The sequence below is a fragment of the Vulpes vulpes genome, unplaced genomic scaffold (assembly GCF_048418805.1).
Source record: "Vulpes vulpes isolate BD-2025 unplaced genomic scaffold, VulVul3 u000000671, whole genome shotgun sequence".
Classification (NCBI taxonomy): Eukaryota; Metazoa; Chordata; class Mammalia; order Carnivora; family Canidae; genus Vulpes; species Vulpes vulpes.
The window spans coordinates 446,461-461,171 of record NW_027325801.1 but is presented as its reverse complement, the minus strand read 5'-3'; the positions used below and the strand labels follow the sequence as shown (position 1 = coordinate 461,171).

General features: G+C 70.5%; 2 protein-coding genes across 7 annotated transcripts; one reads left to right on the top strand and one right to left on the bottom strand.

The window, feature by feature from the left end:
* Positions 1-12,510, top strand: OPLAH (5-oxoprolinase, ATP-hydrolysing). Of its 6 annotated transcripts, none has more exons than XM_072745815.1 (27): positions 1-685; positions 3,463-3,677; positions 3,751-3,942; positions 4,490-4,589; positions 4,670-4,793; positions 4,881-5,076; positions 5,153-5,318; positions 5,392-5,530; positions 5,606-5,673; positions 5,810-6,075; positions 6,205-6,317; positions 6,408-6,578; positions 6,778-6,915; positions 7,006-7,144; positions 7,275-7,387; positions 7,583-7,734; positions 8,303-8,463; positions 8,544-8,645; positions 8,720-8,894; positions 10,460-10,644; positions 10,760-10,906; positions 10,995-11,129; positions 11,247-11,396; positions 11,477-11,634; positions 11,702-11,862; positions 11,964-12,061; positions 12,304-12,510. In XM_072745815.1, the coding sequence occupies exons 1-27, from the start codon at positions 451-453 to the stop codon at positions 12,448-12,450; spliced, it is 4,146 nt and encodes a 1,381-aa protein (XP_072601916.1). In that variant the 5' UTR covers positions 1-450; the 3' UTR covers positions 12,451-12,510. The 6 variants fall into 6 exon arrangements, with proteins under 6 accessions (XP_072601916.1, XP_072601915.1, XP_072601920.1 ...); XM_072745814.1 differs by having other exon boundaries at positions 3,454-3,677; XM_072745819.1 differs by lacking the exon at positions 1-685 and adding an exon at positions 2,632-2,713 and having other exon boundaries at positions 3,454-3,677.
* On the bottom strand, positions 12,139-14,692 carry LOC112911153 (sphingomyelin phosphodiesterase 5-like). Its single transcript, XM_072745820.1, has 7 exons — positions 13,732-14,692; positions 13,564-13,636; positions 13,270-13,410; positions 13,096-13,185; positions 12,953-13,016; positions 12,732-12,867; positions 12,139-12,662 (listed from the first exon to the last, which is right to left on the bottom strand). Exons 1-7 carry the CDS (start codon positions 14,557-14,559, stop codon positions 12,570-12,572), a joined length of 1,425 nt encoding a protein of 474 aa, XP_072601921.1. The 5' UTR covers positions 14,560-14,692; the 3' UTR covers positions 12,139-12,569.
* Positions 14,693-14,711: the final 19 nt, after the last annotated feature.

Below are 14,711 nucleotides of genomic sequence, written 5' to 3'. Positions count from 1 at the left end.
TGAGGGGGTGACAGGCACTAAGGAGGGCTTGTGGCGTGATGAGCACTGGGCGCTGTGTGCAGCTCGTGAATCACTGACCCCTACCTCTGGAGCTAATACCCCATATGTTAATTCACTGAATTAAAAAAAAGAAAGGATAAGAGAAAAGTGAAAAAAATAAAATAAAATAAAGAAAGAAGAAGCTTCTACCCCCCAGGAGCGGTTTCCTAGAGGGACTCCAGGGCCTAGGCAGGTCTGCGTCCTCGGTCATTTGGCCCTCAGGGGCCAGAGGTCAGAGGTCAGGTGTGCCCTGATCCAGGCTGTGGGAACTGCTGGGCTGTGGCTCTGAGGCCTCGGAGCGCGGAATGCGGGTGAGGCGCGGGGCAGGGCAGGCGCTGACCTCACAATGACGGGGCCCGCTGTCCCTGGCCAGCCCGCCAGCTGCTGGCAGCTGCCGCCCTGCTGCCGGGCATGTCCCTCCTCAGCAGCTACGAGGGCCTGCGGCAGGAGATCCAGCGGCTCGCGCAGGAGAACGAAGAGCTGCGGCGGCTGGTGCAGCTCATCCAGGAGAACCAGGAGCTGAAGCTGGTGCTCCGGAACCGGGGCAGCAGCCTGGGCTTCTGCGGCTCCGGGCTCCTGGCTGAAGTGGCCGCCAGCCCCCGGCCGCCCCGGCGCAGAACCATCAAGTTCAAGGATGCGGAGAGAGGTGAGCAGCGCCGGCGCCTGGGGGCTCTTCTCTGAGGCCCGCCAAGCTTCACTCGTTCAACTTGTGCCGAGACCACGAAAGTGAGCGGGAATCCCTGCTTCCACGGCTGTGGGGTGCTGAAGGTGCTGCGGGGTGATAGGAAGCAGTGCAGCAGGGACAAAGCGAAGTCGGAGCAGGACGGGACCAGAGTGGAGCCACAGGGCTGGGGCAGAGCTGAGGGAATAGTCCGTGCAAAGGCCCACGGTGGCAGCAAGTTAGGTGTGTCGAGGCATAGTGCCGAGGCCAGTGCAGGTGAAGTAGGAGGTGGACGAGGACGAGGGGGGCCTTATAGGTCAGAAGGAACCTGCTGGCAGGATCTGTGCCCCTGGCTGGGCCCCTAGGCTCCCTGACTGATGGGATGGGGTGCGGGTGGCGGATAGTTCTCCCGGGGGAAAATGATGGGTGGGGCCAGGGCAGGGCACAGAGGCTGGTGGGGTTGGGATGTCCACCCTGAAGGTGGAGTAACAGCAGGCTGGGCGTTGTGGGACAAGGCGGGTGCGGGCAGCCCCTCGGGTTGGCCTGAGCACTGCGAGTAGGGCACTGCCCGGTGCCTCATGGGGACGGACATGCGTCTTGTGCAGGAGACGCTTACACGGTCTGGGCGGCTGTATGGCCACTCCGCAGGCGGGAGGACGTCCACGGTTCTGGGGGCGGAGGTCCGAGATCAGGGCCTGGTGGGGTTCTCCGTGAGGCTCCGTGGCTGGCTCGGAGCGGCGTCCTCACTTCCTGGGGAGAGCGGGCGAGCTCCTCCGTCTCCTCTTGCGTGTGTGGGCTGGCTGCAGTGCGCCTGCCGTGGGGGATGGAAGGACCTGCTGGGGCTGCAGGGAGGGGTCCTGGTGGCAGTGGGGCTGTGGACCGCCCCCTTGCGGTGTGCCCGGAGCAGGGAGAGGTAGAGCTCCTGCACCGTGGCCACTGGGACTGTGTAGGGCCCCAGCTGGGCTGGGGAAGGGGAAGGTGATAAGGAGCATGGTAGACGCAGGGGTGGGGAGGGGGTGGCCAGCGGCATGGCTGGCTCCCGCCACGGGGTACACTGTCGTCTGGACTCGGCCACAGCCCATCCTTGGGGCCCTGGGTCCCGTGTGCTGCGGAGCTCAAGTCCTCCACACACTGTCCAGCAGGCCTGGCTGGGCAGAGACACCCCTGGAGCCGGGGCTGCTGGGGGAGGCCACTGTCAGAGGTGCGACGGGGTCAGAGGTCACTGACTCACGTGTCTTTCTGGGTACAGTTCTTTCAAAACTGTGTCTCCTTTCCTTCCCCACCACACAGAAGAGGATGCCGAGGCTGCCAAAGGCCACCAGTCAAAGGTGGCCCTGTTGTAGCCTGGGGTGCACCCCCCCCACCTTCCAGGACCCAGCAGGCCTCCAGGGCCCCAGGGGATGGGGAGGCCTGGGGCGTGGGGCGGGCTGCTGATCCCGCACTAGGTGGAGGCCCGCTCACCTGCTGTTCCCTGTGCTCGCCCCCCCCTTTGAGGCCTTTCCACCAGCGGGGAAATAGGCCATCGCCCCACCGTCAGGGCACCTGCCCTGGCTTTGGGGGACGTCAGCCCTGCTGTGGGGAGGGCCTCGCTGCTCCCCGCTAGGCTGAGGCGGGGCTGGCCCTGGACGGCCACAGGGGGATGCTCCCGGAGGGGCCCTTGGTCGCCGCGCCGCGGGGAGCCAGGGGGCTGGGGGGGGCGCGGGCCTCCTCCCGACGCCCAGGCCCATCCCCGCGGCGCCGGCCTCGCGCCAGGGCAGGTCGCGCTCCTGGGCCAGCCTCGCTCCGGGGGGCACCCAGGTGGCTGCAGGGCGCCCGGGCTCGCAGCCAAGTCGGCGCCGCCCCCGCCGTCCTCCCGGGTGGCTCCGGGCCAGCCCAGCCTGACGCAGCCGCAGCCCGGAGGGCCCTGCGCGCCCGGACCGGTCGTGCGGGGGGCGGGCCCGGCTTCCGGGAGGGGCGGCGGGGCGGGCCCGGGACGGAGCGCAGCGCGGGCGGGCGGCTCGGACCCGCGGCCAGGTGGGCCCTCGCCCGGGCGCCCCGGCCCCGGCCCCGGCCCCCCCGCGGCCTCCCCCCGCCCTCCCGCCCCGCCGTGCCCCCCTGCAGCCTCGCGCCCCGCCCCCCCCCGCCCCGCCGTCCCCCCACCGCACCCTCGCGCCCCGCCCCCCCCGCCCCGCCGTCCCTCCCCCCCGCCCTCCCGCCCCGCCGTCCCCCCCCTGCACCCTCGCGCCCCGCCCCTCCCGCCCCGCCGTGCCCCCCTGCAGCCTCGCGCCCCGCCGTCCCTCCCCCCCGCCCCGCCCGCCCCGCCCGCCCCGCCGCCCCCCCTGCACCCTCGCGCCCCGCCCCTCCCGCCCCGCCGCCCGCGCAGGCCCCGCCCCGCCCCGTCCCTGCGTCCCGCGGGGCCTGGGCCCGAAGGTCGAGCAGGTGGGAGGCGGCCCGCGCACCCGCCGCAGCCCCGGGACCCCCGCCCCGCGACCCCCGACGCACCAGCCCCGGCTCCCGTGGCGCGGCCGCCTCCGCGAGAGCTGCTCCGGCCCGCGGGTTGGGGCGGCCGCGCGGGCGCCGGGATCGGGGTCAGGAGGGGCAGCACGTCCCGCGCCCCCGGCCCTGGGGCTGCCCCGTGAGCTGGGCCCGCAGCCCCGCAGCCCCGCAGCCCCGCAGCCCCGCAGCCCCGCAGCCCCGCAGCCTCTCCCCGACCCGGCTCTGCCCCAGGCCGCCCCCCGCGGGGAGCCGGCCCGGGCCTGATCCGACCCGCGCAGTCCTCCCAGGGCTACCGGCTGAGGAGTCGCTGCTGGACTCCAGCCCCGTCGTCATGGGCAGCCCCGAGGGACGTTTCCATTTCGCCATCGACCGCGGAGGCACCTTCACAGATGTCTTTGCCCAGTGCCCCGGGGGGCACGTGAGGGTCCTGAAGCTGCTCTCGGAGGACCCCGCCAACTACGCAGACGCCCCTACTGAGGGCATCCGCCGCATCCTGGAGCAGGTGGCCGCGCAGAGGGGCGGGCGGGGGGGACACCTGGGGACCAGAGGCCTGACGCTAGCCGCGTGGTTCCCAGGAGGGGGGCCTGCTGTTGCCCCGGGACCGGCCGCTGGACACCAGTCGCATTGCCAGCATCCGCATGGGCACGACAGTGGCCACCAACGCGTTGCTGGAGCGGCGGGGGGAGCGGGTGGCGCTGCTGGTGACACGAGGCTTCCGAGACCTGCTGCACGTGGGCACCCAGGCCCGGGAGGACCTCTTTGATCTGGTGAGCTCTCCCGCCCCAGCTGTCGGCTGCGTGGAGCAGCTCGTGTTTTCCCAGGGATGCCGTGGCCTCTCGGGGAGGGCAGTCCTTGGAAGGGTCAGTGCTGGCCCAAGGCCACCCGCTGCCAGCCAGAGAGGAGGTTCCAGGCACCCCTGGCAGGCACTGTGTCCCCCAAGCCCTCAGAGCGGTTCCAAGTTGTCCTGTTCCTGTCCCGGATTCTGGGGGTGGAGCGGCCCAAGACATACTGTTCCGAGTGGGGGGTAGGAGCCCACCACCCCACCCTCCCACTCCCTTACCCCCCCCCCCTCTCTGCATGGTTCCCAGAGGGACCTGCCCTTGTGGGGGTGTGGCACTTGGCTACACTCAGGTGCCCTGGGGCAGAAAACCGCCCCTGGGTGGGCCCTGCTGGGGCCGCCCATCTGACTGTGCCTCCTGGGCCCATGGACCGGCCTGTTGGGGCACATCCCCTTGCCTGCACGCCCCCCCCCACGCAGAACCCCAGCAAGGCCCATCAGGCCTGGGCGTTCTCTGAGCCTCTGCCTGCCCCCAGGCTGTGCCCATGCCAGAGGTACTGTATGAAGACGTGCTGGAGGTGGACGAGCGCGTGGTGCTGTACCGCGGGGAGCCGGGCTCCGGGACACCTGTCAAAGGTGCGGGCGCCTCCCACGCTGGGGGTGGGGGCGACCGGCCGTGGGGGGCCTCTGACAGGTGGTCTGGGGCTTCCGGGCAGGCCGGACAGGGGACCTGCTGGAGGTGCAGCAGCCCGTGGACCTTGGGGGCCTGCGTGTGAAGCTGGAGGGGCTCCTGTCCCGGGGCATTCGCAGCCTGGCCGTGGTGCTCATGCACTCCTACACGTGAGCGTGGGCCGGCCCGGCCGGGGGGCAGCGACGGGGGGGCCGTGGGCGAGGGCCGTAGTAGCCCTGGGTCGTCCTCGTCCTTAGGTGGGCCCAGCACGAGCAGCAGGTGGGGGCGCTGGCCCGGGAGCTGGGCTTCACGCACGTGTCGCTGTCCTCGGAGGCCATGCCCATGGTGCGCATCGTGCCTCGGGGGCACACGGCCTGCGCCGACGCCTACCTCACACCCGCCATCCAGCGCTACGTGCAGGGTTTCCGCCGCGGCTTCCAGGGCCAGCTCAAGGTGAGGCCCGCCTGCCCCTCCCGGCCCCCCACTTGCTGGCCGGCGCCTCACTGTGCGGCTGCCGGTGGGTCCGCAGGACGTGCAGGTGCTCTTCATGCGCTCCGACGGCGGCCTGGCCCCCATGGATTCCTTCAGCGGCTCCCGCGCTGTGCTCTCTGGCCCCGCTGGGGGGGTGGTCGGCTACTCAGCCACCACCTACCGGGCGGAAGGCGGCCAGCCTGTCATTGGCTTTGACATGGGAGGTAAGAAGGGTGAAGGGTGGGGGCGGGCTGGGCGGTGGCGCGGGAGACGACCCCTCGTCCGCACCCCCACCAGGCACATCCACCGACGTGAGCCGCTACGCTGGGGAGTTCGAGCATGTCTTTGAGGCCAGCACGGCTGGTGTCACCCTGCAGGCCCCCCAGCTGGACATCAACACTGTGGCAGCTGGGGGGGGCTCCCGCCTCTTCTTCAGGTAAGCCCTGGCACCTGGGCTGGGCCCCCTAGCCCTGCCTCCCGGCCCGCCTGAGTCCGGTCCTCCCTGTCCCAGGTCCGGCCTCTTTGTGGTGGGGCCTGAGTCCGCAGGAGCCCATCCTGGCCCCGCCTGCTACCGCAAGGGTAAGAGCTGCCACCTGCCCCTCCAGGCCCCTTCCTGTGCTGCCCGGGCTCACCCCACCCCTTCGGCCCTGCCCCTGCTGCCCCCTCCTGGACCCCATCTCCAGCCCCCAACCCCCACACCGTGCACACCTCCCAGGGGGCCCCGTGACGGTGACGGACGCTAACTTGGTTCTGGGTCGCCTACTGCCTGCCTCCTTCCCTTGCATTTTTGGGCCGGGAGAGGACCAGCCACTGTCCCCTGAGGCCTCCCGGAAGGCCCTGGAGGCTGTGGCCACTGAGGTCAACAGCTTCCTGACCAATGGGCCTTGCCCGGCCTCCCCGCTGAGCCTGGAGGAGGTAGCCATGGGGTTCGTGCGTGTGGCCAACGAGGCTATGTGCCGGCCCATCCGTGCGCTCACGCAGGTATGCCTGCCTTTGCCCTCCAACCCTGCTCCCCACTCCCACACCTCCCACCCAGGCAACCCAATCTGGGGGAAGGGTGGGGGGCCGGACAGGGTAAGGCATGCCACCGAGCCCCTCTTGGCTTCCCAGGCACGAGGCCATGACCCCTCGGCCCACGTGCTGGCGTGCTTTGGGGGAGCTGGTGGGCAGCATGCTTGTGCCATTGCCCGCGCCCTGGGCATGGACACCGTGCACATTCACAGGTATGTTGAGAGTTGTGCACACACATGTCCTGGGGTGGGGAGCTGGCTCCGGGAGGCAGCCCCACATTGCCAAGGTCCCTGTCCCCACAGGCACAGCGGGCTGCTGTCAGCACTGGGGCTGGCCCTGGCAGACGTGGTGCATGAGGCGCAGGAGCCGTGCTCGCTGCCTTACGCGCCTGAGACCTTTGTGCAGCTGGACCAGAGGCTAAGCCGCCTGGAGGAGCAGTGTGTGGACACCTTGCTGGCCCAGGGCTTTCCCAGGTGGGGCTCGAAGGGTTGGGGGGGGCTTGGCCCTTCAGAGTCACCCCCTAGTTGGATTTACTGCCAACTTCCCCAGGTGGTGCTGGTGCCCCTTTGGGCAGTGGTCAAGGAGGGCTAGACCCCTGAGTGCTGGAGGAGGCAGGACAGGAGTCCTCTCGGGGTGCCCTGTGCAAGTGCCCCGCCTGCCCCCCTGCTGCAGGTCCCAGATCAGCACCGAGAGCTTCTTGCATTTACGCTACCAGGGCACGGACTGTGCCCTGATGGTGTCTGCGCACCAGCACCCGGCCACTGCCCACTCCCCCCGTGCCGGTGACTTCGGGGCAGCCTTCGTGGAGAGGTATGTGAACTCTGCATCCTGGGAGCCCTGGTGGGCACCTGCCAGCCTGGCCACCTTGCCCTGACGGTTCTCTCGCTGGTGGGTGTGCAGGTACATGAGGGAGTTTGGCTTCATCATCCCTGAGCGGCCAGTGGTGGTGGACGATGTGCGCGTGAGGGGCACTGGCCGCAGTGGCCTTCGCCTTGAGGATGTCCCCAAAGCTCAGAGTGGACCTCCCCGGGTAGACAAGGTGGGTGGCTCTGCCTCGGCCTGCCCCCCCCCCCCCCCCCCCCGCCCAAGGATATGGGGTAGGCGGGGGATGGGGATGCCCAGGGAGGGTGCTGGGCCAAGGAAGCTCACTCATCCCACACCCTCCTCAGATGACCCAGTGCTACTTTGAGGGGGGCTACCAGGAAACCCCTGTCTACCTGCTGGGAGAGCTGTGTTCCGGGCACAAGCTTCAGGGGCCCTGCCTCATTATTGACAGCAACAGGTGGGCCTTGGGGGCCCGAGCTCACCCAGGGATCCTGGCTGAGGGTTCTCTGGCCCAAGGCTACAGGAGTGTGAAGGACTCTGGGGTCCCATTATGTTCGGCGTGCCCCCCCCCCCCGCCTGGGGATGTTGGGTCCCTATTTGGGATGAGGGGGTCTGGCTTGGCGCCTCCAGCCTCTTGTGCCCCTGCCCTCAGCACCATCCTGGTGGAGCCAGGGTGTCAGGCGGAGGTGACGGAGACCGGGGACATCCGCATCTCTGTGGGGGCTGAGGCCCCGAGCACTGTGGGGGCCCAGCTTGACCCCATCCACCTGTCGATCTTCTCGCACCGCTTCATGAGCATTGCTGGTGAGTGCCCCCCGCAGTGGCCCTGCTCCCTGTGGAGCATATGGGAGTGTGCACACTGTGCAGAGGTGGGCACAGGCTGTGTGGCTGCAGGGGTGTGCAGAGGGAGGACAGCATGCCCTGGGGGAGGGAGCTGCAGTGGCACCCCTGCTGGCGACAGAATGGGCAGTGCGGCCCGGCACTGGGATGGCCAGCCCCACCGTGCCAGCATTAGTGGCCATGGGATCCGAGATTACTGTCCTGTTGGACGGGGAGCAGGCTCAGCACAGCGGACCCATCTGTGCAGGGTCAGGCTGGGGGCTTGCTGGGGGCCCTAAGTCCTGCGTCGGGCAAGGAGGAGGGTTGGTGTGGGATTCCGGGTTCTTGTGGAAGCTCCAGGCAGGGATGGGGGGTGCCAGGCAAGACGTGGCCTGGCGGTGGCCTTGCCGCGTGCAGGTGGGCCACCACCACCTTTGGGTCCCAGGTCTGGGCTCCAGAGACCTCGAGGGTGGAGGTCCCGCCTCTGCATGTTCTGGGGCTGCGCTGTGTGTGGGGTGGGGCCAGCGGGCTCCTGGTCACTCTGTGCCCCCAGAGCAGATGGGCCGCATCCTGCAGCGCACAGCCATCTCCACCAACATCAAGGAGCGTCTGGACTTCTCCTGTGCTCTCTTCGGGCCTGATGGAGGGCTGGTATCCAACGCCCCCCACATCCCCGTGCACCTGGGAGCCATGCAAGAGACCGTGCAGTTCCAGGTTCGGTGGGTCCCTTCTGCTTCCCTCACCCCACCCCTCACCTCCACCGCTTCCAACTCCAGACTGTCTCCTGGTTTCAGATCCAGCACTTGGGTGCCGACCTCCACCCTGGCGACGTGCTGCTGAGCAACCACCCCAGCGCCGGGGGCAGCCACCTGCCAGACCTGACTGTCATCACACCGGTGAGGACCTCGGCCTGGGTGTCTTTGGGGGGCAAGGGTGGCTGACACAGCCGACCGTTGCTCTCCACCCCCAGGTGTTCTGGCCAGGTCAGACTCGGCCTGTGTTCTACGTGGCTAGTCGTGGGCATCATGCGGACATTGGGGGCATCACACCAGGCTCCATGCCCCCCCACTCCACCACACTGCAGCAGGAGGGTGCTGTCTTTCTGTCTTTCAAACTCGTCCAGGGGGGTGTCTTCCAGGAGGATGGTGAGTGGGAGTGGGGTTGGGGCCATGGCGAGGCACGGGGGAGGGTTCAGTGGGCTGGCACACGTGATCGCTCCTTCCAGCCAGGGCCGGGGCGCGTGGGAGGGCACTGGGACGTGGCCTGCTGGCCCAGGCCTGCCTGGGGGAGCCAGGCAGTAACCCCACAGTGGTTGCAGATCATCTCTCAGAGGTGGCCAGACAGCTGAGCCGGGCTCTGCCTGGATCCAGGAAGGCCTCAGTGATTTGGGGGGTAGGGAGCTGGCCAGGACACCCATGGAACCAGGCAGAGGAGGGAGGGGAGCCTATTTCAAGGTAGGCAGCCGCTCATGGTAGTCACAGTCACAGTCTGCACTGTGTTTGCACGGGGTCCAGAGGCTGCGGAGAAGCAGTGAGGACAGAGCCAGCGACTGCAGGCTCTTGGAGAACTTTCTTGGGCCTGGGTATGAGTCATTGGGTAGCAGGGTGGCCATGAATGGCTTCAGTGGGGCTTGCACTGGAGAGCGCCCAGCTACATGCAGAGTGATGGGGGGCTGGAGGGTCACCCAGAGGCCAGGCTGAGTGGGGTGGGGGGCAGCTGTGGTTGCCCTGGACGGTGCTGGCCCTCAAGCTGGGTGGCAGAAAGGGGGGTAGGGACCACTGTTCTGGAGAAAATCAAGGTTGGCATTTGGTTGGATTTGGGGATGAGGATGAGGAGTCAGGTTTGGACAGCTGGAGGATGGAGGGAGGCTCTGGCACTGAGCAGGCACAGAGCTCCTGCAGGGACGTTAGGATAGAAGTTGCAGTGTGGCCCAGGAAACAAGGGCCATGGAAAATTCAGAGCTGGTGTGAGGCCTCAGGGATCTGGGAGCCCAGGGGGGCATCCCAGAGTGAGGGTCGGTGGGGTAGGCAGGGGGCAGGGTGCAGGGTGGGCTCTCAGAGCTGCAGGCTGCTGTGGGTGCAGGAGACACAACTGAGTAGCCCTGGCCACTCCCTTGGTCAGGGTGGGGGGAGCAGGGGGCAGAGGGCAGGGATCACGGGAGAGACACGTGCAGGCATGTGACAGGACACAGTGGCCAGGGAGCCTGAGAGAGTACTGTGACCCAGACTCTTGGCTCCTGGGGCTCTTCCGGGGGCGGGTAGGGGCCTCCTTCAGCTTGGTGCGGAGGTGGGGCGCAAGCCAGAGCTAGCTGCTCTTTCGCAGGGGTGGGGCGAGGACCCCTGGGGGCAGTGTGAGTGGGGGAGGGCCAAGGGAAGTGGGTTTTCTCCTGGAAGAGGTGGGGAAAACGCAGGTGGGGGAGAGGTGGGCAGGGGGAATGAAAGGTGGAAGCAGATTGCTGAGGGAAGCACCTCCAGCTCCTGTGAGGTCATAGGCGAGACAGCCTACGGGTGCCCTGGGTGCGGGAGGGTGGGAAGGTTGAGCAGATGGGAGGAGGCTAGGGCTTGGGGGGTTGCTTGTGGGGAGCCAGTGAAGGGCCAACATGGGGAGCCCCACACCATACAGTGCCCAGTAGAGGGGAAGTAGGTGTGAGCAGGGCCCCAGGCAGCCCCAGGGGCTGGAGGGTGGCTCAGCGGTGACCTCCTCCGTCCAGCGGTGACTGAGGCCCTGCGGGCTCCAGGCAAGATTCCCGGCTGCAGCGGTACCCGAAACCTGCACGACAACCTGTCAGACCTCCGTGCCCAGGTGGCGGCCAACCAGAAGGGCATCCAGCTGGTGGGAGAACTCATTGGGCAGTATGGCCTGGATGTGGTGCAGGCCTACATGGGCCACATTCAGGTGGGCCGAGGGGGCAGGAGCAGGTGGGCAGCTCTGTGCCACCCCAGGAGGCTGGGCCGGGAGGCGGGGGACCCCTGGAGGCGGCCGGGCTGCGGCTGACCCTCCCGACCGCCAGGCGAACGCGGAGCTGGCTGTGCGGGACATGCTGCGGGCCTTTGGAAGCTCCCGGCAGGCCCGAGGCCTGCCCCTGGAGGTGTCGGCGGAGGACCACATGGACGATGGTTCCCCCATCCGGCTCCGCGTGCAGATCAACCTGAGCCAGGTCAGGCGGCGGGAGCTGGGCGCAGGGCATGGGGGCGCAGTGGCCTGGGGGCTGCTGACCTCTCCCCCCCATCCCCTCCCGTGGGCAGGGCAGCGCAGTATTTGACTTCAGCGGCACCGGGCCCGAGGTGTTTGGCAACCTCAACGCCCCGCGGGCCATCACGCTGTCCGCCCTCATCTACTGCCTGCGCTGTCTGGTGGGCCGCGACATCCCGCTCAACCAGGTGCGCGGGAGCATGCGGTCCCCGCGGTGGGGGGGGGCGACGGCGGCCGACGGCGCTGGGATCCGTGCTGGCCTGGGCCCTCCCCACCCGCCCTGACAGCCGGCCCCGCCCCCGCAGGGCTGCCTGGCGCCGGTGCGCGTGGTGATCCCGAGAGGCTCCATCCTGGACCCGACCCCCGAAGCGGCCGTGGTGGGCGGCAATGTGCTCACGTCGCAGCGCGTGGTGGATGTCATCCTGGGGGCCTTCGGGGCCTGTGCCGCGTCCCAGGTGCGGGGCCGGGCGCGCTGGGGCGTGTCGCCGGGGAGGGGCTGCCCGCAGCCCAGCGCGAAGCTCGCTTGTCCCCCCAGGGCTGCATGAACAATGTGACCCTGGGCAATGCCCACATGGGCTACTACGAGACGGTGGCGGGCGGCGCGGGCGCGGGCCCCGGCTGGCACGGGCGCAGCGGCGTGCACAGCCACATGACCAACACGCGCATCACCGACCCGGAGATCCTGGAGAGCAGGTGAGGGCGCGGCCGGCGGGGGCGGGGCGGGGCCGGGGCGGCCGCACTCAGCCCCCCGCCCGCGCAGGTACCCGGTCATCGTCCGCCGCTTCGAGCTGAGGCTGGGGTCCGGGGGCCGCGGCCGCTTCCGGGGTGGCGATGGTGTCGTCCGCGAGCTGCTGTTCCGCGAAGAGGCGCTGCTGTCCGTGCTGACCGAGCGCCGCGCCTTCCAGCCCTACGGCCTCCACGGTGAGCGGCCCTGCCCCCCCCCCCCCGTGTGCCCCCTCCGGCCGCCCGCCCCGTGTCCCCACCAGCTCCTGCGTCCCTCCCTCCCTGGCCTCTTCCCGCAGGGGGCGAGCCCGGCGCGCGGGGCCTAAACCTGCTGATCCGCAAGGACGGCCGCACGGTGAATCTGGGGGGGAAGACGTCGGTGCCCGTGTTCCCCGGGGTAAGGATTGCGCCCCATCCTTTCTCCATCCCGCCCGCCGCCCACGGGCCCCCCCATTCCACAGGGAGTGAGCGCAGTTGCAAAGAACCAGAGACACTTTAATTTGGTTTCTGAAGGGGAGGGCGCGCAGGGGCATCGGTGGGCCAGACCTGCCGCTGCGCATGCGCCACCCGGAGGGTGGGGGGACTGCAGGGGAGGGAGGGAGGGGGACGCCCAGGCCCAGCCGCCCCTCTGTTTCGCAGGACGTGTTCTGCCTCCACACCCCCGGCGGGGGCGGCTACGGGGACCCGGAGGACCCCGCGCCACCATCAGGGTCGCCCCAGCACATCCCCGCCTTCCCTGAGCGGGGCAGCGTCTACGAGTACCGCAGGGCCCAGGAGGCGGTGTGAGGGCGGCCCCACAATAAAGATCTCCCGGCCCCGTGGCCCCGCGGCAGCCGGCCAGGCTCAGCTGTGCGTCCGTGTCTGTCTGTCCACCCGGCCTCGCCACCACCGCCTGCGTGCATGTGTCAGGGCAGCGCGGACACTCGGAGCTGAAGTCCCACGGCCAAGTGGTCTGTGAGCCCGGCCAGGGCGGTGCTGAAGGTCACCTGCTCCACGTCCTGGGGGCAGGAGGCAGTCAGGGGTCGCCCCAGCGCCAGCCGGCCCAGCGCCCTGACCCCCAGACTTACTGGGCTCAGCGGGGCTCCGGCCACTCCCCGGTACAGGACGTAGTCGAGGCGCCGGCCCCGCCAGGGCTTAGGCCGGGGGCCTCCGCGGGCAGGGCCAGCCAGGTAGCGGTGGCGCCCCTTCTCCTGCTCCAGGGCCCTGAGGACGAGCAGTGTCACCAAGGCCAGGGGTCCCCTCCGAGGCAGGGCTCTGGGCGCTGGCTGACCCCCAGGTGGCCACTCACCTCCGCAGCATCTCTGGGGAGCAGACCACCGAGTGGTGGAGAGTGGAGGTGTTCAGGATCGTGCCTGGGGGGGGGGGCGGTGTCAGCGGGGGAGCCGCGGCCCCAGAGCCCTCCCCAGGACCCCTCCCCAGCGGCCGCCCTACCCAGGGCCCAGGGCTGCTCCCGGCGAGTGCCCAGCCGGCAGGGGTCCCGGAAGCGGTCGAAGAGCTGGTGCTCCTGCTCCTGCGCGTGGTCTGCGGAGGGAGGCCGGTGCTCGGTGGGCGGGGCCCGGCGCCGCCCTGCCCCGCCCCCGCCCGCCCCGCCCCGCCCCCCCTCACCTAAAGAGCAGTTGTCGAAATTCAGGTCACCCAGAAGCACGCTGAAGGCCACGGCCTCGCCGCTCTGGCGGCTCTCGGCTTCGAAGCGCTCGATCCAGTCCAGCAGAAGGGTCAGCTGCCTGCAGCGCAGGGGCCCGTCCTCTGCGGGGGGAGGGGGGCACCGCTGAGCCCAGCTGCGCGCCCCACCCCCGCCCCGCCCCGCCCGCGGTGCTCCCGGCGGCGAACAAACGGCGCGGGCGGCGGAGACGCAGACGAGGGTAGGACCCGCCGCCAGGACGAGTCCGCGGGGCTCACCGCTCGGCGCATGCAAGTGCGTGCAGTGCAGGAAGCCCACGACGCGGCGCCCGTCCAGGATGCCCACCTGCGCCTGCAACACCGTGGACGGCCCCAGCGACCCTCGCGGCTTCCACCCCACGCCCTGCCCTCTCCCCGGCCGGGAGCGCGCGGCCGCCGGGCCTGTACCTGTGCGGAGAGCAGACCCTTGGAGGCCAGCGCGTCCTCGCGACGTGCGTGGGGGAAAGGCCGGAAGGCGGCGCGCAGCAGCGGGTAGCGCGAGGCCAGCAGCAGCCCGCTGCCCAGCAGCTTGAGGTGCGGCCCGCGCTGCAGGCCGAGGGCGCCCACGTCGTACAGCACCGGGCCCAGGCTGGGCGCCAGGCGGCTGACCAGGCGGTGCGCCGCGCGCAGGTCGAACACCTCCTGCAAGCACACGAAGTCCAGGCCCGCCGGCAGCGCGGCCGTCAGCGCCCCAGCGGGCGCCCCCGGCCCCGGCGGCCCGCAGCCCGTGGTCCCGTAGCGCGAGGGCCGCAGGGCGCCGACCAGCAGGGCGCCCACCTCCTCGGCGCGCCGCCCGCTGCGGCCCAGGTTGCTGAAGCGCGCCAGCCCGTCGGGCAGCAGGCACACGTTGGCGCTGAGGAAGCCGAAGCGGCGCGCGGGCTGGGCCGGGGGGCGCCAGGGCGCGGGGGGCGCCCAGCAGGGCGGAGGGGGCGCGTAGCAGAAGGGGCGGCGCCAGGCCTGCAGCAGCAGCCACAGCGGCAGCGCGGGCAGCGCCAGGGGGAGGCCGGCCAGGAGCAGCAGCAGCAGCGCCCCCGCCGCGCGCGCCGCCGCCCTCAGCCCCGCCAGGCCGCCCGGACGCGCCCCGGGCGCGCAGCAGCCCAGCAGCCGGTCCAGGGCCCAGTAGGCCGGGAAGAGCAGGGCTCGGGCCAGGCGGTGGAGGGCGTGCAGCGCGGGGTGCGGGAAGGCGGAGGGCCGCAGGGCGGCGGGCGGCGGGGGCCAGGCGGGCGCCGACTGCATGGCGCGGGGCTTCCCGGCCTCGGGCGGCCCCGCCACTCGACCCAGCGCGCGAGGCGATTCGTCGGCGCCCGCGGGAGCCGCAGGGAGTCTCGGGCGGGGCTGCGTGGCGCGGCCTGTGCGCGGCGCGGGGACGGTGCGGCGCCCCGTGGGGG